The sequence below is a fragment of the Erinaceus europaeus genome, chromosome X (genome assembly GCF_950295315.1).
Source record: "Erinaceus europaeus chromosome X, mEriEur2.1, whole genome shotgun sequence".
Taxonomy (NCBI): Eukaryota; Metazoa; Chordata; class Mammalia; order Eulipotyphla; family Erinaceidae; genus Erinaceus; species Erinaceus europaeus.
In genome coordinates this window covers 85,137,544-85,159,941 of record NC_080185.1, presented here as the reverse complement: position 1 = coordinate 85,159,941, position 22,398 = coordinate 85,137,544, and the positions used below count along the sequence as shown (strand labels likewise).

Here is a 22,398-nt window from a genome sequence, read left to right as displayed (position 1 = left end):
AAAGTTCCCGGTGAGGGAACCGAAGTGTGGCCCAGAGTAAAATGTTCCAGAGACAGAGAAACTGTCTTATAATGAAACAGTAGAGGCTTTGGCAAACCTCTTCGTAAGTAAAAGAGAAGACCATAGTGCATAGGTAGGCAAAGTCTTCACTTATCTGGGAGTTGCGCAGGTCTAGTCCCACGTTGTGGCGCCATATGTCGTTTTCGATGGGTTAGGTTGTTTTCACCGGGATAGCTTCACGGGCAGGTAACAGACGACCAGGGACTCATAGTTGAGCTGTAGGCAGTATCTCTTTATTCATGCAGGACGCAGCACAATCTAAGACGAGCTAAGCTAAACTCAAGGTAAAGTACTCTAAAACTCACAATGCTGTCTTTATATATACTTGTCAAGTAGGGTGGAAACAGGATGTGACATAGAGAGGGTGGAGAGAAAAGTGACTGGTGAAAATCAGAGTGTGACAAAGAAGGGGCAGAGCAGGCGAGAATCCTATCACTGAACCACAGTGCCCTGGAGGGAGGGTGGAACTTGTTAACAGTGGTTATGTAAATAGAATAGTGTTAAGCAGGGGGGATTTAAACCAAATGAAACAGAAGGGGTCTCATGCATACCAACAGCCCTGTCTCCTGCTGATTTTGCCAAACCAACCTAAGGGCTTTAATCCATGAGGACCCCCAGAACACTTGGTCTCATTTTATCTTCCTTCAGATACCATTGTAAATATGTTCTCTGGTAACATACAGTTCTAGGAAATGCAACATAGTGTGAAGAGTAGGGAGGTAAGTGCTGATGTGCTCTCTCACCTTTGTGAGGACATGGTAGATATATGGATACATAAGACCCCTTCGGTGTCTGTGTTCAGCAACTCTCAAGACTTCTGGAGCCACTGGAGGTAAGGGTGGAATGGTAATGTCGATGTGGTTTCTCGTAGACATAGACAGCAGAGATGGGATGTGGGGCTCACCATTACCCAGGCTGCCATCTCCACTATCAACCCAGGATCCTCTATCACTATTTGTATTCTCCCATCCAGGCTGCTGCTGAGCAGTTTCTGTGCCATGTCTAAAAAATATTAGAAACACTATGTAGAAGAGAGAAAAGAATCTGATAAAAACACTCCAATTCAACATATCTATTCTAACTCCAAGTAATCTTACAACCTCTCTGGATGTCAGGACACTAGATTAATACTGGACCTTTCTTTTCAGTAGCCATTGGTATACTACTGGCTTCTTTGATATAAACCAAAATGATCAAAAGTTGTGAGTACCATTCTAAATATTTTTTTAACTTGTAAGAGGGTATGTTTAAAGCCTATTTGTTTGTTTGAAGAAATTACTTACAATCAAAAGTTTAAAGCAACTCCCATTCCTGGGAATAATCTTCTTGGAAAAATCTAAGAACAAATGAGTTAATACAAAATTCCACTCTTAATCTTCAGAAGCCTGTTTTTGTTACTAAGTAATGTAAATGCCTACTAAGCTGTTTCAACAACAACTCTATAGATTCTTTTTGCTTTTATTTTCAGAAACCCCCACCCCCTACACAAAATTGTAAAATGCTAACCATGATATTTAGCACATCCATACCAGGGCTTCCTTACCTGTTATTCTACCTTTTACCTCAGTAGTCTGGACATCTGAAAATTACCAGCTATATAAAATATTCAAAATGAGCATAAAGTAACCATGCATAAATATTTTTCTACTTCACTTAAGAGCAAAGAACCACAGAGAAATGCCACAGATGTTCATTTTCCCACACTTCTACCCAGATCATAAGTAAAGAAATATAAATACTTCAGAAGACTGGTCCCTTGGGATAGATACTCACTCTGAATTGGCTCCATTTGGCTCATCACCATCAGAAGAAGAGTGGGAAGAGTCTGTTCCCAATGGAGGTGAGGCTTTAGAAGTCAAGTAATTGGGAAACTGGGATGCAGCAGAGTCAAAATTGACAGTCCAATTGGCAACGGGGCTGTCCTGTATCATGGGATCTTCAGAAAAAGCATGAGACCCCCCCAAAGCATGGGGAGAGAAGAGAAGAGAAGAGTTGGGTCCCATTGGGAATGGTGGTGGATATTTCATTTTCTGGGGCATGTGGTAAGGAAACTAAAGGACAAAACAAACAGAACAACTATTTAACATTTTACCAGGTTCCAAGAGGATTCCCTCAGAAGTTGTGACACAGTAGATAGTTCCAATAGCAGAGACCTACTGAGGATAACAGGAATAATTCTAATAATGATGTATGGGCAAAAATCCTCCAGAGGCAAGAAAATGGACCAATCCACATCTCCTAAAATCATTCTCTCACATCGGCTCATCTATTTTTATGATACCATAGCCGTTAGTGATTTGGATGCTTTCTTTACACATTATGAGAATATCAGGTTGAGACTATTGCATAGGTATACATAGCTCTGGGATTCTGACTACACTGAACTCTGATTACTCCTTAACTTAGATTATAAAACCTACTAGGGAAAGACAGAGGCAGACTGGGAGTATGGATCGACCAGCGGGGAAGCAATTACAGAAGCTAGACCTTCCACCCTCTGCAACCCACAACGACCCTGGATCCATACTCCCAGAGAGATAGATAATGGGAAAGCTATCAGGGGAGGGGATGGGATATGGAGATAGGGTTATGGGAATTGTGCGGAATTGTACCCTTCTTATTCTATGGTTTTTGTTAATGTCTCCTTTCTTGTGCTTTGTGCTATGTGCTCTTAACCCGCTGCGCCACTGCCTGACTCCCCATATGTCTCCTTTCTTAAATTAAAAAAAAAAAAACAGGGAAAACTGAGTCCAATGCTAACAAAACCTCTCAGGTCTCTTATAAGATACATACCACCGGCTTTCCAATAGAGATAGTGCCCATTTGATTTCGTGGAAGGGGGGGATTTCCAAGTCGATTATTCCGAAAACCTGAGGCCAAGAGAAAGGGTAATAATTTACTTAATCCTAATAATCCTACCATTTTACATTATTCCATTCTCACATCAAATTACTATTATCAAATAAATTACAAATTATGGAATATCTTCTATGTGACAAGTCAGGAAGCTTAAATAAATTATTTCATCTGACTACAAAGTAGGTATCATGAGGCATATTTAATACAATATTACTTGCTGCAATCACAGAAATAGTAAGCAGAAGAGGTGGAATTCAAAGTTAGGTGTGAACCCAAATGCAGGGTTATTTACGTCACATGAAGGATAGTGGCAGAAAAACCCAAGCTAAGGAAATGCCACTATACCCATCAACAAATTCAAGAAACCAGAGCGTTGCTTTATGCCACCTCTCATATTGCATAGCCAACACAAGGAGAATGTCTAGCAAACAGGAATGATTTCTAAGGTGGGTATGTGATTAAGTTTGGGCTCAGGACAGAGAGTCTAACTTAGTTTCTCCTATGTACAGAGCAGCTAAGGGTCAAACGGAAGCCTTACCTATAAAGGAGGCAGGACTCACTGGCAGTGAAGAGAGTTTGGTTGTGACTGAATAGTACTCAACTGCTTTCTTGAATCGTTCTATTTTGTCTTCTGTTCTGGACTGTATGTTGGGGCAGCAAATTTTTCAGAAGAAGAGACAATATGAGAGTGTATTTTTCACGTAATTTATAAACTAAAAGTTAAAACAGTAGCAGAAATAAAATATTTAAAGTAACTCCAAAGAGTTTGTTTTTTTCAAATTCCAGAAAAGATAAGGAAAGGATAAAGATTTATCAAACATAAAATCTGAAATACTTAAAAAGTTAAGCATAAAAGCAAACAAAAATTAAGCGATGATAACAATAGAAATGATACAATGTTGGTCTTATTAGGTTCTTTTGCCATGTGTTTTGCTTGCGTAGTTTCTATTTTAAAAATCTCAAATATTTCATTGCAACATACATATGATTGGGGATATAACTCAGTGAGTACATGCCTCACATATGCGAGGTTCTGGGTTCTATCTCTAGGACTACAAGAATAAGAGGCTGGGCAGTGGCACACCTGGTTAAATGCACATATCAGTACTATAAGAATCAAAACAAAACAAAAATTTATATAACTTCAACCTAAAAAGGCATGGATATTTCTGTATAAATTCCTGTGGCTCAGAACTCTTAACATGTCTTTTCATGTTTCATAAAATGCAAACCTTAAATGACAAGGAAATAAAGTTAAATGTGCATGCATTCTTGAAAATGAGTTTTAGAAGCCAACAAGACAGCTCACCTTGGGGGTGGCTTGGAAGTGATGAAATCACACATTTATGAGGTCTCAAGTCCACAAAAATATATATAAATAAATAGATATCAAGTTTAAAAATATACAGAGTATATACTGCTGGTAGAAATACAAACTGGTGTAGCTTTTATAGATAAGAGTATAGAAAGAACTTAAAGAAATAAAAATAGAAATATGTTGTGATCCAGCAATACCACTCTTGAAGGGACATATGCACTCCTATGTACATAGCTGCACTATTTATAATCACAAAGGAGGGGGTTGGGCAGTAGCACAACAGGTTACACGCACATGGCGCTAAAAGTAAGGACCCCGGCTCGCCACCTGCAGGGTGGTGAAGCAGGTCTTCAGGTGTCTGTCTTTCTCCCCTCTGTCTTCCCCTCCTCTCTCCATTTCTCTGTCCTCTCCAACAACGATGACAACAATAATAACTATAACCTTAAATGACAAGGGCAACAAAAGGGAAAAAAAAGCCTCCAGGAGCAGTGGATTCATAGTGCAGGCATTGAATCTGAGCAATAACGCTGGAGGGGAAAAAATTACAAAAGAGTAAATGCTCATGAATAGATGACTGGATAAAGAAGTTATAGGACATATACTCAATGGAGTACTACTTGGCAATTAAAAATATTATATTGTGTCCCTTGGGAAAAAATGGATGGAACTGAAAGTGATTATGTTCAATGAAATAAGTACAAGTAAAAGAGAACCCAGATAATTTTACTAGCATGTGGAATCTAGAGAATTGAAACACATGAACTAGCAAAACAACAACAACAATACTCTAGACAAGGGCCCATGAGATAGTGCACATCTATCCATAAGTTGGGGAAAAACATATACCTTAAAATAAAAGTGTGCAATAGTCTACAGTGACTCAATAAATGCAGCAAGTAGAAAGACCTAAAAAAGACATCATAAAGTACTTAATTATTTTGTACTTAAAACTAATTCCTCAACTGCTCCCTATTTCACTTCCCTCAATTACTCTAAGACCAAATATGTCAGATAAAGTAAGGACTACAAAAGCTGGATAAGGGCAAGAGACCAGAACACTTTAATGATGGCACTTTTGGTTACTACCAGGCCACCCCATTAGTTGGGGCCCTGGTCAGGGAATCTTTGGATATGATGAGCCTAAACCTCTAACAGATCCCTCTCTCCACCATCACTGGTCATCTCTATCAGGAACAACATCATAAACCCTCTTGTGGGCCTCTACAGGACATTGCCCTCAATGTAGAACAACAGTGGTAGAAATTGCCTAACTCTCTGAAGGGAAGCTGGGTCAACATACTCTGCCCCTTGATGTAAAATGGTCCTGAAATGAGTGCAGCCTAGAATATTACTAGCTATGATCATGGAATGCAAGCTCAGACTAACAGGGATGCAGAGGTTACATAGGCTCCCATGGTAAATATGAATAGATATGGGCCCAAGATCAGATCAATGGGTTTTACAGGTAATGGTATTTATATGCTTTTTCCTTATATGGGAGATTCTCTCTACCTTACCCAGCCTTCTAGTCTTATCCTCAACTCTGACACCATCCTCCCAGACAATTCTCCTAGCCCACCTGCTTGTTAGCTGTTGGGCTCAGTAAAAAATTAGTAAAGTCATGGTCCCCTTCGAATATACTTAAAATAGAATTCCTAGCTCTTTCCAACATGAAGACCCCAAATTTCATCTGCTATACTTTTACCTTTAGGTTCCTGATAATTAAACACTCTGTTCTGCTTTATATCTTAATACTTTTCAGCCAGCAAGTTGCAGATACTTCCATGATGCCAACCTGACTTCCCTGGGCAGATGGCCTCATCAATGTGTCCTGGAACCCCACCTCCCCAGAGCTCTAACCCACTAGGGAAAGACAGAAACAGGCTGGGGGTATGAATCAACCTGTTGAAACCTATGTACAATGGAGAAGCAATTACAGAAGCCAGACCTCCCACCTTCTGCACCCCATAAAGTTCTTTGGTCCATACTCCCAGAGTGATAAAGAATAGGGAAACTTTCTTTTTTTCAGCCACCAGGTTCCAGATGCTACCACAATGCCAAACATCCCTGGGCAGACAACCCCACTAATGTGTCCTGGAGCTCTGCTTCCCCAGAGCCCTGCCCCACTAGGGAAAGAGAGAAACAGGCTGGGAGTATGGATCTACCTGTCAATGCCCATGTTCATTATATACAATAAAGGGACCAAAACTGCCCAATGGGGAAAAGAAAGTCTCTTTAACAAATGGTGTTGGGTGAACTGAACAACCACATGCAGAGAAATGAAATACCTAACACCTTTCATGAAAATTAACTCAAAATGGATATGGATATTAGACCTGAAACTATAAAATACATAGAAGAATACATTAATGAAACATTCCAGGACCTTAACGTTAAAGATGTATTTGAAGACTCTACCCCATGGACAAGGAAAACAAAAATAAAAAATGATGTTAACAATGTTAACAATTCATGGAATAGTACACACACACATATAAAAGCAGTTTTACTGGATGCTAATTAAAAATTAAAGAAACATTTTTTGTTATTAAGAGGGTTGGTGGTTTACAGTACAGTTGTTGACAAATGGGTACAATTTCTCATTTCACTGTGATGGTCTACAAAAAAAGGAAACTGCAAAAAAATTCTCACTCCCAACTTAAGTCCTTTTCCATCATCATACACCAGGACCGTAAAGCCAGCCTACTCCATTCCCTCAGAGTCCTTTGCTTTGATACAATATGCCACATCCAGCCCAAATTTTATTTCATATTTCCCCTTTCTGCCCTTGTTTCTTAATTTCCACCTATAAGAGAGATCATACAGTATGTATCCTTTTTTTTCCTTATCTAACTTAACATGGTTCATTCAAAAAGAACCATAAATTTAAGTATATTAAGTTGTTTGAAAAACCTAACTTGGTGGGGGTAGATAGCATAATGGCTGTGCAAAGAGACTCTCATTCCAGAGGCTCCAAAATCCCAGGTTCAATCCCCCACACTACCATAAGCCAGAGCTGAGCAGTGCTCTGGTAAAAAAAAAAAAAAAAATATATATATATATATATATATATATATATATATATATATAAAGTGGCGAGGTTTGGTAGGTGGCACAGTGGATAAAGCATTGGACTCTCAAGCATGAGATCCTGAGTTCAATCCCCGGCAGCACATGTACTGGAAAGATGTCTGGCTCTTTCTCTCTCTCCTCTTGTCTTTCTCATTAATATATAATAAATAAATAAATATTTTTTAAAATAATATATTTTTTAAAAAGTAACTTGGGCAGGAGAGATAGCTCATCAAGTAGAGTGCATTCCTTGCCATGCACATGACCCATGCTTGAACCCCAGCACTACAAGGAAGCTCTGGCACTATGGCATGCCCCCACCCCAAAATAAAAAGACTGACCCAGGAGATGTAAAATTACATATGCATGAGGCTCAGTTCCAGAAAAAAATTTAAATCATCAGCTAAGCATGTTTATTTATTTACTTATGTATTTTATTTTATTTTTATTTCATTTCAAAAAACAAAATCCAAGCCAGATACCATGTTTTATAGGACCTTGCCCTTAACTTGGATCAACAACGGTAGAGAATGTTCCATCCTCCGAAGGGAGGATGGACAACATACTTTTATGCTACACCTGAGGAAGATGGGTCCTGATACTGGGGCAGCTTGGAACATTCCTACTCATGACCACAGAATGTGAACTCAGATTTACAGGGATACAGAGGTCACATTGGCTCCTAAGCTGAATATGGGCCCCAGATCACATCAAATTGATGGGGTTTATAGTAAAAAATATTCATAAACCTTTCTCATATTTGGGAGCTACTCTCTTCCCTTCCCTGATCCAGCTTTCTGGTCCCCTTTTTCTAGCCATGGCATCATCTCCCCAGACAATAACTTGGATCCACCTACATATCAGATGTCAGGCTCAGGGGAAAAAAAAAAACTAGGATAGCCACAGGCTATTGTTTTCATTGATGTCATTGTTGTTGGATAGGACACAGAGAAATCAAGGAGACGAAGAGGAGGAGAGAAAGATAGTCACTTGCTTCACTGCTTGTGAGTTGACCCCCCTGCAAGTGGGGAGCCAGGGGCTCAAACCGGGATCCTTGTTCCGGTCCTTGTGTGTGCATTTTTTTTTTTTTTGCCTTCAGGTTTATTGCTGGGGCTCAGTGCCTGCACCATGAATCCACTGCTCCTGGAGGCCATTTTCCCCCCTTTTGTTGCCCTTGTTGTAGTCTTGTTGTGGTTATTATTGTTGTTGATGTCGTTTGTTGTTGGATAGGACAGAGAGAAATGTTGAGAGGACAGGAAGACAGAGAGGGGGAGAGGAAAAATTGACACCTACAGACCTGCTTCACCGCCTGTGAAGTGACTCCCCTGCAGGTGGGGAGCCGGGGGCTCAAACTGGGATCCTTAAGCTGGTCCTTGAGCTTTACGCCACGCGCACTTAACCCACTGCGCTACCATCTGACCCCCCCTTGTGTGTGCTTTTAATCCACTGTGCTACAGCCCGCCCCCACCCCCTTTAATGTATTCTAGCAGAAACTTTTACTTCGATCTGTAAGCATGAAAAAGTAAAGAAGCTTTCAGTAAAGAAGATAGTAGTACAGAAAAGATCATGAGATCTGCTGGTGGTACTGTTAAGAAAACTGGCTAGTTTTAGAAAGGAAACAGCTAGCTCACCTGAGACTGTTTGAAAACATCCTTTCCAACCACATCTAGGTTTGAGGGGTCTTTGATTGAACTAACATACTCAGAAACAGCCTTGATCACCACATCACAAGGAGGAAGTACCAGTTGATGAGCCCGGACCTAGAAGAGATAAGAAGAGGTAAGTTCTACATATGAGTAAGCACATTCACTATTAGTCTTTCTCTTTCTGGCTTATCTCAGCATGATGCCTTCAAGTTCTGACCAATATATGGCAAATGAGTTGACCTCATAATTTGAATGCTTGCATAGTATCCCACTGTGTGTATGTACAAATTTCTTAGCCACTTATTTAAGAATAAGTGGGCATCTGGGTTGCTTTCAAGTTTGGGCTATTACAAACTGTGCAGCTATGAACATTGGTGTGCATAGGTCTTTTTGGACAGATTTTTTTTCTTGTCCCTGGGTTAATCCCCAGGAGAGGGATTTCTGGGTCATAAGGTAGGTCCATTTTTAGCATTCTAATGAATATCCAGACAATTTTCTACAGAGGCTGAACCAATTTAAATTCCTACCAGCAATGTAGAAATGTTCCTTTCTCCCTACAACCTCTCCAACACTTTTTATTTGTCTTTTTTTAATTCATTTTTATTGAGATTAATGGCTTATATTAAGTACAGTTGCTGGTACATGCATCAAGTTTTCTCAGGTTTTTTTTGGCCAAATTCTTTCACCCCCAGCCTAGGTCCTCCTTCCCCATCATGCAACAGGACCTATAAGCACCTCGCACAACGTCCCCCCAACCCCTGCAGAATCCTTTACTTTGGTGCAATACACTAAACCCAGTCAAATTTTACTTTGTGTTTCCCATTTCTGTTCTTATTTCTCAACTCTGTCCATAAATGAGATCATTCCACATTCATCTTTTTCTTTCTGGCCTATCTCACTTAACATGATTCCTTCACGCTCTATCCAAGTTGAGGTGAAGAAGATGAATTCATCATTCTTAATAGCTGAGTAGTATCCCATCCAGCCCACTGTGGATGTTTTTATGCATGCTTTTCCATTTATTGTAATTTTATTGATGCTTGGAGGTGGTATTTAATGGACCTCTGTCATCTTGGCCTTGGTGTTCCATTATTTAAAAAGTATTTACTACCTACTGTGTAGCATATACTGTGCTAGCCACCAGGGATAAAGCAGTGAACAAAAAAGTGGGGATGAAGGAATACAAGGATGTGTGTGCATATAATTTCAAATAAGGTGATCAGAAAGGTCCCACTGAGAAAGTAGCATGTGAGCTATCCTACAGGAGTGAGAAAGAGCCAAGTTGGAAGGAAAAAAAGAAGTTCCAAGAACAGGGTATGGTAAGCAAAAAGGTACTATAAGTAAAAGAGAAGAAAATATGGTACCAGAGCTATAGCAGGGACCCTGACATTATAGCAGATCCTGTTTAGTTATGCTCTTTCATTCTGGGAGGTGGTGCAGTAGATAAAATGTCTGACCCTCAAATATGAGGTCTTGAATTTGATCTCTGGCAACACATGTGTCAGAATGATGCTCCAGGTCTTTCCCATCTCTTTCTCATAAATAAATAAAATAAGATTAAATTAAAGTTCATTCTTAGGCCAGAAAGATAGTTCACTGGGTAGGGTGTTTGTGTTGCCATGCATGGAACTCAGATTTGAGTCTCAGCATAACAGTTCTGATACTGTGTTATCACTCCCTCTGGTGGCTTGGAGCAATGTGCAGATTTTCTCAAGGTACTCCAGTATCCTCCTATATCCCATATGAAAGTTAAATTTAGGGAGTCGGGTGGTAGCGCAGCATGTTAAGCGCACGTGGCGCAAGGACCGGCTTAAGGATCCTGGTTCGAGCCCCCGGCTCCCCACCTGCAGGGGAGTCGCTTCACAGGCGGTGAAGCAGGTCTGCAGGTGTCTGTCTCTCCCACTCTCTGTTTTCCCCTCCTCTCTCCATTTCTCTCTGTCCTATCCAACAACGACGACAGCAATAACAACAATAATAACTACAACAATAAAGCAACAAGGGCAACAAAAAAAGGAATAAATATATATAAAAAAAAGAAAGTTAAATTTACTGCAGTATATAAGCTACCCCAGTCTGAGTGACCAAAGATGTTCTTTTCGGGTTTAATTTCCATCAGGTTTAGTTCCCACTTTGTACCCTCTGTTACCAAAATAGGTTCTGGCTAATTTAGACCTCAAACTTGAGTAAGCAGGTTGGGAAAGGAATGAATACAAATTACTGTTTATTATTAGAAGTGTTTTGTGTCTTTATTTGGAAGTTTAGTGATGTTCTTGTGATAAGATGTGTGCCACATGAACACAAATCTTGTTTATGCTTCTGGTAACACTGGTTTTGCTAAATGTTGTTTTGGTCAAAACTGTAGTTTTCAAGAACTATTAAGTAACAATTTGCTATGCAGACTTTTGTAGGTCATGGTGAAGATTCAATGAATTATATGAAAAGCAACTTGAGGGTTTTGAACAGAGAGGTTATATGATCTGAGTCAATTTTTTTTCCCTGCCTTCAGGGTTATTGCTAAGGCTCGATGCCTACACCATGAATCCATTAATCTACTGCTCCTGGAGGCCTTTTTTCCCATTTCTGTTGCCCTTGTTATTGTTATTGCTGTTGTTGTTGGATAGGACAGAGAGAAATCAAGAGAGATGAGGAAGACAGAGAGGGGGAGAGAAAGGCACCTGCAAACTTGTTTCACCGCTTGTGAAGAGACTTCCCTGCAGGTGGGGTGCCAGGGGGCTCTTAACTGGTATCCTTTATCCCTGTCATTGTGCTTTGTGCCATGTGCACTTAACCCACTGCACTACCTCCTGGTTCCCCTAGTCAATTTTTTAAGGAAATCACTCTAATATTTGTACTGAAAATAGATCTGGGCAGGAGACAGGGGCAAGTACAGATGAGTATACAAAAAATATTGGAGGCATGAGGAGAAAGAAAAAGTGCAGAGACGTTGTATAGCAGAATTAAAGAACTAAGGAAATAGAATATAATTACCAATTTATATTATCACTAGAAGGATTTGAGTGTATTTGTTTCACCATAGTCTAAATTGGCGTAGGAAGACAAGTTTTCAACAACTGTTAAAAACACTGGGGCAGTTGGTGGGGCAGCTGGTTAAGTGCACACTTTATGAAAGGATCCAGGTTCAAGTGCCTGGTCCCCATCTACAGGGGGAAACCTTCATGAGTGGTGAAGCAGTGATGCAGTTGTCACTCTGTCTCCCCCCCTCCAATTTCTCTGTCTCTATCCAATAATAATAAAAATTACTAAAATTTTAAAAAATAACAGCAGTCATTTAATCATCAAGTTTGGTCACTAGTGAGGTTTAACATCCAGTCATACTGTTGACTAGTGTTTATTTTCTCTTTTGTGAATTGTCTGAATTTGTCCTTTCCTTGTTAATTCATTATTTATTGGGGTATTAGTATTTTTCTTCGTAGATTTGTATGAATCCTGAAGATACTAGGGTATTCACCATTTTATATGTAATTTTACATGTACTTGAAATATTTTAAAATTAAAATAAAATTGGTTCATGAAAATTCCAATAAAATATGGTGTCCTTTAGGCATATTGAAAATGGTATACATTACCTTAAGTGATGCAAGGGGATGTTCTGGTCCCAAGAGGCTCCAATGAAAAGCAGCCAGGTCCTCATCTGGGAGAATATGGTTACCTATAAAGTACATTTATCATTTACTGATAGTAAATCTTAATTTTTCTTGGCGTTTTCTTGAAAAGGTTTTTAAGAAGAAGAAAAAAAAGATCAAATAATTCACAGAGATCGCTATTCTTTTTTAAAATTATTCCCTTTTGTTGCCCTTGTTGTTTTATTGTTGTAATTATTATTGTTTTGTTATTTATGTCATCATTGTTGGATAGGGCAGAGAGAAATGGAGAGAAGAGGGGAAGACAGAGAGGGGGAGATAAAGACAGACACCTGCAGACCTGCTTCACTGCTTGTGAAGCGACTCCCATACAGGTGGGGAGCCGGGGGCTCGAACTGGGATCCTTACGCCAGTCCTTGCACTTTGCGCCATGTGCACTTAACCCGCTGCTACTGCCCGACTCCTGAAACCTCTATTCTTAATGTAAGAACTACAAGGCTATGTGGTGATTACCCACTATTAATCAAATATATTACATGTCTCGTTTTTATAATAACTGCACCAAAGTATTATCCCTATTTTTATTATAGGGATAAAATGAAACTTGTCAAAATGGCATAATTAATAAGTGCCCACATCAGTATAAGAAGCTACAATTGTCTAACTCCAAAGCCCATGCTATTGTTATCACCTAGTCATACTATCCTTTATAATGCTAGCCACCAATTATTGACTGTCTATTATTTGCAGGGCTTTTACATGTCCCATCTAGTAATACCTTATCAACAACTAGATATTGTATTATTATTCCTATTTCTCAGATGAAGAAACTGAAAGGAAGGTGTGACTTCTGTTATTTACCCAAGATATAATTCCAAAATTTGTTCTAACTCCACTAGAGTATCCAAACTGTACTAACTTAGCACTAAAAAGCAGAAGTCACAATTGAGATAGGATATTAACTTCCTTGCTGGTAGTACTTGGAAAAGCAACTCAAAACAATCAATTCTCTGAAATTTATTTTGAAACATATCTTTAAAAGATAGATTGAGGGGCCAGGCTCTGGCGAACTTGGTTAAATATACATATCACCTTGTGCAAGTATCTGGGTTTGAGCCCCTACTCCCCACCTGCAGGAAGGATGCTTCATGAGTGGTGAAGCAGGTCTGCAGGTGTCTATCTTTCTCTATCTCTTTCTATCTCTCAATTTCTCTCTGTCCTGTCAAATAAAAATAAACAAGAACAAAATGGAAAAATGCCCCTCTAGAGCACTGGATTCATAGTGCTAACACCCAGCCCCAGTGATAACCCCAGTGGCAATTAAAAAAAAGATAGACAGATAAGTAAATATATAATTTGGTATATGATAAAGCAAGTATAATGGGAATATTAAAGTAAATGAAAAACTATAGGTTGTAGGTATAGAGTTTTCACTGCAAAATATTTTTGCTTGTGTTATATGTTTGGATAGGTGCATAATAAAATGTTAGAACAGCAGAAACAAAAGAAAAACTATCAATACAAATCAATTTATGTTCTTGATCTAAATTTAGACAATAGGGGAAAATGCTTAATGGGCACTCTTAATGGGCAACCAATATTGCCCACGACTATGAAGACATTTAGTCTTATGTAATATTTTCCATAAGTAAGTTATGGAATGTAACAAACAAATTTGGCTGGAGAGAGAGTTCACCTGGTAGGGTACATACTTTGCCCTACATGTTACCCAGGTTTAAACCCTGGTATAACACATGAGAGTTCCATTGCCCAGGGGAAGCTCTCAGAGGAAGCTCTGGTTTTGTGTTATCTCCCCATCCTCTATCCCCACACTTGATCTGAAAAAAGCTGACCCACAGCAGTGAAATCACTTTAAAAATATAGAATAAAAGTTGGGCCAAAGAACAATTCAGTGGTATTATACACACAGGCTTTTGTGGGTTCATTCCATAGCACCACATAAAGAAAGTAGGAGACAGGACCCAGAAGAATGACTAAAAGGTTTCCTCCACAACAGCAAACCCCACATGTAAAACCTCACATGAGTATGAACCTGGATATCTCAGGGTCTCAGGAACAGCAAGAACAAAAGTTTAGACACAGACAACGAATAAATAAAGAGAAACACTAGGCAAAGAGCAACTCTGCATAATAGTAAGGCACTATTGGGAATAGATCCACAAAAATATATAACTGTAATTAGATATGTAGGGTGGTGGCTGAAGTGAAATCTCAGCACCCCAATACTAGTACAATTCTGTGAATACAACTTTTCAACAATGGGAGTAAAAGCTATAAACCTTGTGAGAGTTGCAGCAGAATATTCCCTAGACCAAGGCAGCTTGCTGAAGGCATTCTTGTGGACATAGTCTTGGCATTCAGTCTCTATAGTAAAATACCATGGGTTGGAGCAGGGAGAGTGCTCTCAGATTCTGTACCCATTCATCTTGCTGTAGCCCTGACACTTGAAACTTCTGGTTACTACCTCAGTGCTATAGCCTCAGCCTGGCAAGTCCCTGCCTGGACTTGCTCAAACACAGATCCTTTGATCTTGTCTCCACAGCATCATCTAACTCAATTGGAAGCCAGAGGACATCACATTCAATAACGGATAAAGACTAGAGCTTGAAAAAAAAAATCTCAACAGAACTATGTAAATTTTCTTAAAATAAAAACCAAAACACACAAACAAAAGCCTATGGTCCTAAGGCTGTTCACTAAAAGTTCACTGGAAAAAAAAATTCAACAAAGTCAGAAAAAGTATGAAAGAAGTCATATCAGAAATCAGAGTCACAAAGAATATAATGACTGAGCTGAAAAAATAGAATTGAGGGGAACACTGGCAGAAAGGCAGAAGGTGGGCAGGGGAGATAATGATTATGCAAAGAGACTCTCATGCCTGAGGTTCTGAGGTCTCAGGTTCAATCCCCTGCACCACCATAAGCCAGAGGTGATCAGTGCTCTGGTATAAAAACAAAACAAAACAAAACAAAAAAGAGTAAGGCTAGTATTCAGGACTGCTGCCAGCAGTAGGCAGTTAAAGTGCACAGCCTTGCTATCACAGAAAGGCAGAAGACATACTCTCAAGTGATGAGCTGGAGGATAAGTTAGATGAAGCCAACTTAAAAAGTCAGTATAAAAGAAGTAATATAAATAACTAATACATAGGAGAGTCATGGAACAATATTAAAAGGAACAATATTTATAACATAGGAATGCTATAAGGATAAAAGAGAAAGGGACAGGGAGTCTGGAGGTAGCACAGCTGGTTAAGCACATGTGGAGCAAAGTGCAAGGACTGGCGTGAGGATTCCCAGTTCAAGCCCCTGGCTCCCCACCTGCAGGGGAGTCGATTCACAGGCAGTGAAGCAGGTCTGCAGGTGTCTATCTTTCTCTCCTCCTCTCTGTCTTCCCCTCTTCTCTCCATTTCTCTGTCCTATCCAACAACAACAATAATAATAACAAGGGCAACAAAAAGGAACAAAAATCTTGTTTGAAGAAATACTAACCCTACAGTGAAGGAAATATAATCTCAATTTCAGGAGGTTTAAAATGGCAAAGACAGAATATTCCTAACAGCTAAAGAAAAGCAGTCACCTATAAGGGTGGACCACTGGTTTTACTTTTTTTGTCATCATCAGGTCTTCACTGCTGTAGGTCATCTTTTTCAGATAGATAGGAGGATAGAAAGAGGGAGAAAACTCACAGCACCAAAGCTTCTCCCAGTGGTGTAGTATTTCCATGTGCTATATGTGGAGCTCAAACCTCTATCATTTGACTTTTTTAAACAGAAATTCTAAGGTTAGAAAGAACTGGAAGGATATATTCAGTGTTTGAATGGAAAAGATCTCTCCAAGAATGCTCTATCCTGCTAGATTAGCAATCAGGTTGAAGGCATGATGAGGAATTTTTCAGATAAACAATAGTCAACACTAAACCAGTCCTACAAGAAATACTAAAAGAATCTTACATAAAACAAAAATACTGAACGTTTTTTCTCATATGGAGTAAATTAAGAAATAAAATAAGGGAACAAGTCAAGTCAAGAGAAGACAAGTGTTTGGTCTTAGACGGAGGATAACAAGGATTATGATAGTGGAGTAGGCTGCCAAGAGTAGAGGAAATCCAGTGGAGAGATATTGGTGCTTTAATGGGAGTGAGATGTGATAACACAATCTGAAGAGGTGAGAAATTAATGATTTAAAGCATGCATAGTCTTGTAAACCAAGGTTATTTAAAAAAACAAAACCATTGTAAATTTTAATTAAATACTGTAATGACAGGTTAAAACTCATAGATCTGCATTTTCTTTTTTAAAAATATTTTATTTATTTATTAATGAGAAACATAGGAGGAGAGAGAAAGAGCCAGACATCACTCTGGTACATGTGCTGCCAGGGATCGAACTTAGGACTTCGTGCCTGACAGTCTGATGCTTTATCCACTGCGCCACCTCCCGGACCACATTTTCTTCTAATGTAGTACCACAGAATGAACCCAGGGCAAGCAAAATACCATCAAGAAGCCACTGCAGTCTACTTTTTTCATTTCCTTTTTTAAAAGAATTTATTTATTTATTCATGAGAAAGATAGGAGGAGAGAAAGAACCAGCCATGACTCTGGTACATGTGTTGCCGGGGATCGAATTTGGGACCTCATGCTTGAGAGTCTAATGCCTTAGCCACTGCATCACCTCCCAGGCCACTTTTTTTTTCACTTCTTATTAGACAGAAGGATACAGACAAAACTGAAATACCAAAGCATCATTCTACCAACCATACAGCTCCCCCATGGTACTCTAATATAATGCCAGGGCTCAAACCTAGGGCCTCGTTTACTATAAGATAGGAACTCAGAATGCTGTCTCTCTCTCTCTCTCTCTTTTTTTTTTTTACCAGAGTACTGCTCAACTCTGGCTTATGGTGGTGCTGAAGATTGATCTTGGGACCTTTAGTGCCTCAGGAATGAAAGACTTTTTGCATAATCATTATGTTATCTCCCCAGCCCTCTCAGAGTCTCATGTACTACAAGACATGCCCCCTCTTCTAGGTGAGCTATCCCAAATAAGAACTTCTTAAAACTGGAAGAAACTAATCATTCTGTTCTTTGAACTACCTACCCAGCAGTGCAGCAAATATGGGAAAATTCATCCGCTTCAGGCCCAGCTGCTTGGCTACCTCCTGCATTAGGAACTGGTTAGTAGTGAGGTTCTTCCCATTCCAACTGAGCTTGAGAGCATGGGAACTGTAGTAGGAGGAAATATTGTAGAAAGCATACTCGGAGTCATGGGCAAGAAGGCCATGGAAGCCATTTTCCCTGAAAAAAGTCACTACTTCAAGATGGTGGTCTTCAAGACTCTGAAAGACCTAGGAGGAAAGAAGAGAAAAATACATCATATGGCAGAAGTTTACCTATCGTTGGTTGGAAGTCAGAAAGCTATATTTTATATTTGCTGAGCTGTAAGATCATATGTGGCATAACAGAATACTCATTGGAAAAGAAAGTAAAAAGCTTCTCCTAGCCTAGAACTTCATTATCCATATGTCCAATCACATGCCCAGTTTTCTTGACTTCTTTCATGAAAATTGGCCTCAAAAAATGTATAAATTAGAATATGTTAACATAGAATGAATCACTTAGAATGTTACTTTAATTAATAACAAAAGAAACTTGTTTGATAAATAAAGCTATTATTCATTGTTCCACACTTTGCATATATAAACTATTCACTGTATAAACTATTTTCTTATCAGAACAACCTTGGCCAGGTAGATATGGATGAAAAATTTATACATAAAATCAGATACAGCATCCATGCTGTTTCTCTTTGCCTCTGTCTCTCTCTGTCTGTCTCTGTCTCTCTCTCTCTCTATATATATATCTTGCACCTGGCATATATATATATATATATATATATATATATATATATATCTTGTACCTGGCATAGCTAACTGTAGTACATTCTTATCATCACAAGATGACTATATAGGCATTAAAAAAAAGAGAAAAAAACCAAAATATGTAAAAATCAAAACAATAATAAAAAAACCCTGAGGCTCAGAAAAAAATCATGTACCAGGCTCAGGGCCACACAGATGGGAAAATGGAACCTGAGTTAGACTAATATCAAAGTCTCTGTTCTTTTTACTATAACATATTACCTTTATTTGGTTGGAATTCAAATGATTTCAACTCTAAGGACTAGTGATTTTTATCTACTTTGAGAGCATTTATTGTACAAGGAATATATATATATCATAATCACTTGGAGAGGTTTTTCAAACTATGAAAACCTGTGCCTCACCTTGGATCTGTTGAAACAGTTTCCTAAGTGTGATACAAATGTTTATATTCCATATAATGAATTTAAAATATTTTTTATAATTTATTTTTATTGGATAGAGACAGAGATACATTGAGAAGGAAAAAGGAGATAGGGAGTGAAAGAGAGACACCCACAGTATCACTTAACCAACCACTTGTGAAGCTTTCTCCCTACAGGTGGGAACTGGGGTCTTGAACTCAGAACCTTATGCATATGTGCACTCAGACAAGTTCACTACCACCCAGCCTCCCATATAGAGAATTTCAACACATGAACTTGAAAAGGAAAATTTAGCTAACCTGTCTCTAAGATCTTGAGAGAAATATAGTGCTTATCCTTGGGGAGGGGAGCAGTGGGCACAGAATTTTGGTGGTGGGGATGATGTGGAACTATACTTCTATTATCTTACAATCTTTAAAATAACTATTAAGTCACTAATAAAATTTTTAAAAAAGTTTATATTCCTAAAGAACTTCCAGCAGCTTCTCCAAATATGAAATACTGAATTGGGCAGGGGTAGATAGCACAGTCCCAGGTTCAGTCCCCGCACCACCACAAGCCAGAGCTAAGCAGTGCTTTGGTAAAAAATAAATAAGGAGTCAGGTGGTAGCGCAGTGGGTTAAGCACAGGTGGCGCAAAGCACAAGGACTGGCCTAAGGATCCAGGCTCAAGACTCTGGCTCCCCACCTGCAGGAGAGTCGCTTCACAAGTGGTGAGGCAGGTCTGCAGGTGTCTATCTTTCTCTCCCCCCTCTCTCTTTTCCCCCCCCTCCATTTCTCTCTGTCCTATCCAACAACAACAACATCAATAACAACAATAATAACTACAACAATAAAACAAGGGCAACAAAAGGGAATAAATAAATAAAAATGAATAAATATTTAAACTTCACATGTTGAAACTTGGATTAGATATGGTTTGTTGCAGCAAGGCCAAAGGTATGAGAAACCAGGGGGAGGGGAGTGACAGAAGACACTGGGTACCCCAGGCACAGTGGTGCTGGAGGACCCAAGCTGTTGGTGAGATTTGTATGCAGACACACATTACATAAGTATGAGAAACTGCACCCATATAACAACTGTTTTGTAAATCATTATTTTCCTAGTAAGACATAATTTTAAAAATAATAAAATCAACTGACAGAGCTGGTAATATAACTCACACGTAAGGGTGTCTGCTTTGCCCATGGTCAAGCCCAGCCCCCACTACCACTGGGGAAAACTTCAGTGTTGTGATGTCTTTTCCTCTCTCTCTCTCTCTTCTTTTTTTTTTAACCAGATCACTGCTGGGTTCTGACTTATGGTAGTGTGGGGGATTGAACCTGGGACTTTAAAGCCTCCGGCATGAGTCTCTTTACATAACCATTATGCTATCTACCCCTGCCCAGTCGTTGTCTTTCTCTATCTGAAAAATCTGATCAAGAACAGTGAAGCTCCAGTAATGGAAGGGAGGAAAAGAATGGAGAAAAGGAGTAAGAGGACAGGAGGGAGAGGGAAACAGACAACAACGAAAAATATGGTTTTGTTTACTAAGCTGTATTATGGGCGTTAGTAATATAAATGTGAGGGAATTGGAGAGTGCTCCACCCAGTGGAGTGCACACATTACTATACACAAGGACCTAGGTTCAAGCCCTTGGTGCCTGTGTGCAGGGGAATGCTTCACAAATGGTAAAGCAGTGTTGCAGGTGTCTGTGTCTGCCTGTCTCTCTCCCAATCTAAATAACCTTCCCTCTCTGTTTCTCTCTGTTCTATCTAGTTAAAACATAACACATTTTTATTCCTTTAAAAATATTTATTTATTCCCTTTTGTTGCCCTTGTTGTTTTATTGTTGTAGTTATTATTGTTGTAGTCGTTGTTGGATAGGACAGAGAGAAATGGAGAGAGTAGGAAAGACAGAGAGGGGGAGAGAAAGATAGACACCTGTAGGCCTGCTTCACCACTTATGAAGCGACTCCCCTGCAGGTGGGGAGCCAGGGGCTCGAACCGGGATCCTTATGCAGGTTCTTGCGCTTGGTGCCACGTGCGCTTAACCCGCTGCTACTGCCCAACTCCCAAAACATAATACATTTTAAAAATTAAAAATAGCATAACTGTACAAGTATTTGAGTTTACATTATAAATTAGAAATGTAATATAAAACAAAAATTTTGACAACTGTGCATTAATGATCCCTTTTCTTTTGTAACAAGTACACTTTTGTAACAAGTGTAACAGGTGCATCACAACCCAGCACGATGCGATCCCTTTTCTTATGACTTGGAACAAGTCTGATATCTTTCTTATATAAGAGGCATTATTGGGTCTTTTTATTATAATGTACAGTATTTACTCAGGAATATTTTTACTGTGAATGATTATTTTTATCCTATTTCATAATGGAAAACAGCTACTTAGAAATATAAGAGTTTCCACAGATAGCTGTTTTGCAATCTCTTTCCCCCTTAATATTTAGGGTAACCACTCCAAAAACACATGAAAAATTCTAGTATTTAAATTACATCTCATTTTTTTCAATACCATGAAGAAAGACAAACTGAATGGTATTAGTTCATTTGCATAAAACATGTGAGGGAACCTTTTCCTGGAATTCAAGAGATAAGTTTACAATGCAAAGACTGTAACTCAGGCATCTAACTTCTATTTCTTTTTTTTATTTATAAAAAGGAAACATTGACAAAATCATAGGATAAGAGGGGTACAACTCCACACAATTCCCACCAACAGAACTCCGTATCCCATCACCTCCCCTGATAGCTTTCCTATTCTTTAACTCTCTGGTAGTATGGACCCAAGGTCATTGTGGGATGCAGAAGGAGGAAGGTCTGGCTTCTGTAATTATTTCCCTGACAGGTCAATCCATACTCCCAGCCTGCCTCTCTCTTTCCCTAGTGGAGTGGGGTTCTGGGGAATCAGAGCTCCAGGACACATTGGTGGGGTAGTCTGTCCAGGAAGTCTGGTTGACATAATGTTAGCATCTGGAACCTGGTGGCTGAAAATAGAGTTCACATACTAAGCCTAACAAACTGTTGACCAATCATGAACCTAAAGGCTGGAATAGTGCAGATGAAGAGTTGGGGGATCCTGCATTTTATAGATAGCTAGTATTTTAGCAAAAGTAAGCCAACCTCCTACTGAATGAATTTCTCAAAGACATCATTTTTTCTGCAAATGAACAAGATTTGTCTGTTTTTCTTTCCTATTTTTGATTTGTGATTAATAACAGTGGGCTACAAGATTTTAAAATTACAGTGTATACTTTCACAGCATACCCACCAGCAGAGTTCTATATCCTCATCCTCTATCCCAAAGATAACAAGTATAGTGTCATAAGTCTTAGTAACAGTTTGTTTGCTTCTTTTTTCAAGTTCATATGATAAGATACAATTGTGAAGGTCTTTTTTATTTAACAATATACTTTTTGTCCAAAGTGTCTAGGAGAATTTAATGTCATTTAAACAAATCAAGTATTTTATTTCAGTCTTGGATGGCACACTGAATGCCCTTTGGATGCCAA

General features: G+C 39.1%; 1 protein-coding gene across 4 annotated transcripts in view; it reads right to left on the bottom strand.

The window, feature by feature from the left end:
- FAM120C (family with sequence similarity 120 member C) overlaps positions 1-22,398 on the bottom strand; it is a 423,297-nt gene that overhangs the window by 373,849 nt on the left and 27,050 nt on the right. For 3 of the 4 annotated variants that reach the window (XM_060183515.1, XM_060183514.1, XM_060183516.1), the window contains exons 2-8: positions 17,677-17,923; positions 12,543-12,625; positions 8,941-9,069; positions 3,458-3,560; positions 2,854-2,930; positions 1,834-2,111; positions 804-1,062 (exon numbers count right to left, since the gene is read on the bottom strand). In XM_060183515.1, coding sequence (XP_060039498.1) covers positions 804-1,062; positions 1,834-2,111; positions 2,854-2,930; positions 3,458-3,560; positions 8,941-9,069; positions 12,543-12,625; positions 17,677-17,923 — 1,176 coding nt within the window. Of the gene's footprint in view, positions 1-803; positions 1,063-1,833; positions 2,112-2,853; positions 2,931-3,457; positions 3,561-8,940; positions 9,070-12,542; positions 12,626-17,676; positions 17,924-22,398 lie in introns of those variants that run through there. The other variant, XR_009547634.1, reaches the window with a different exon arrangement.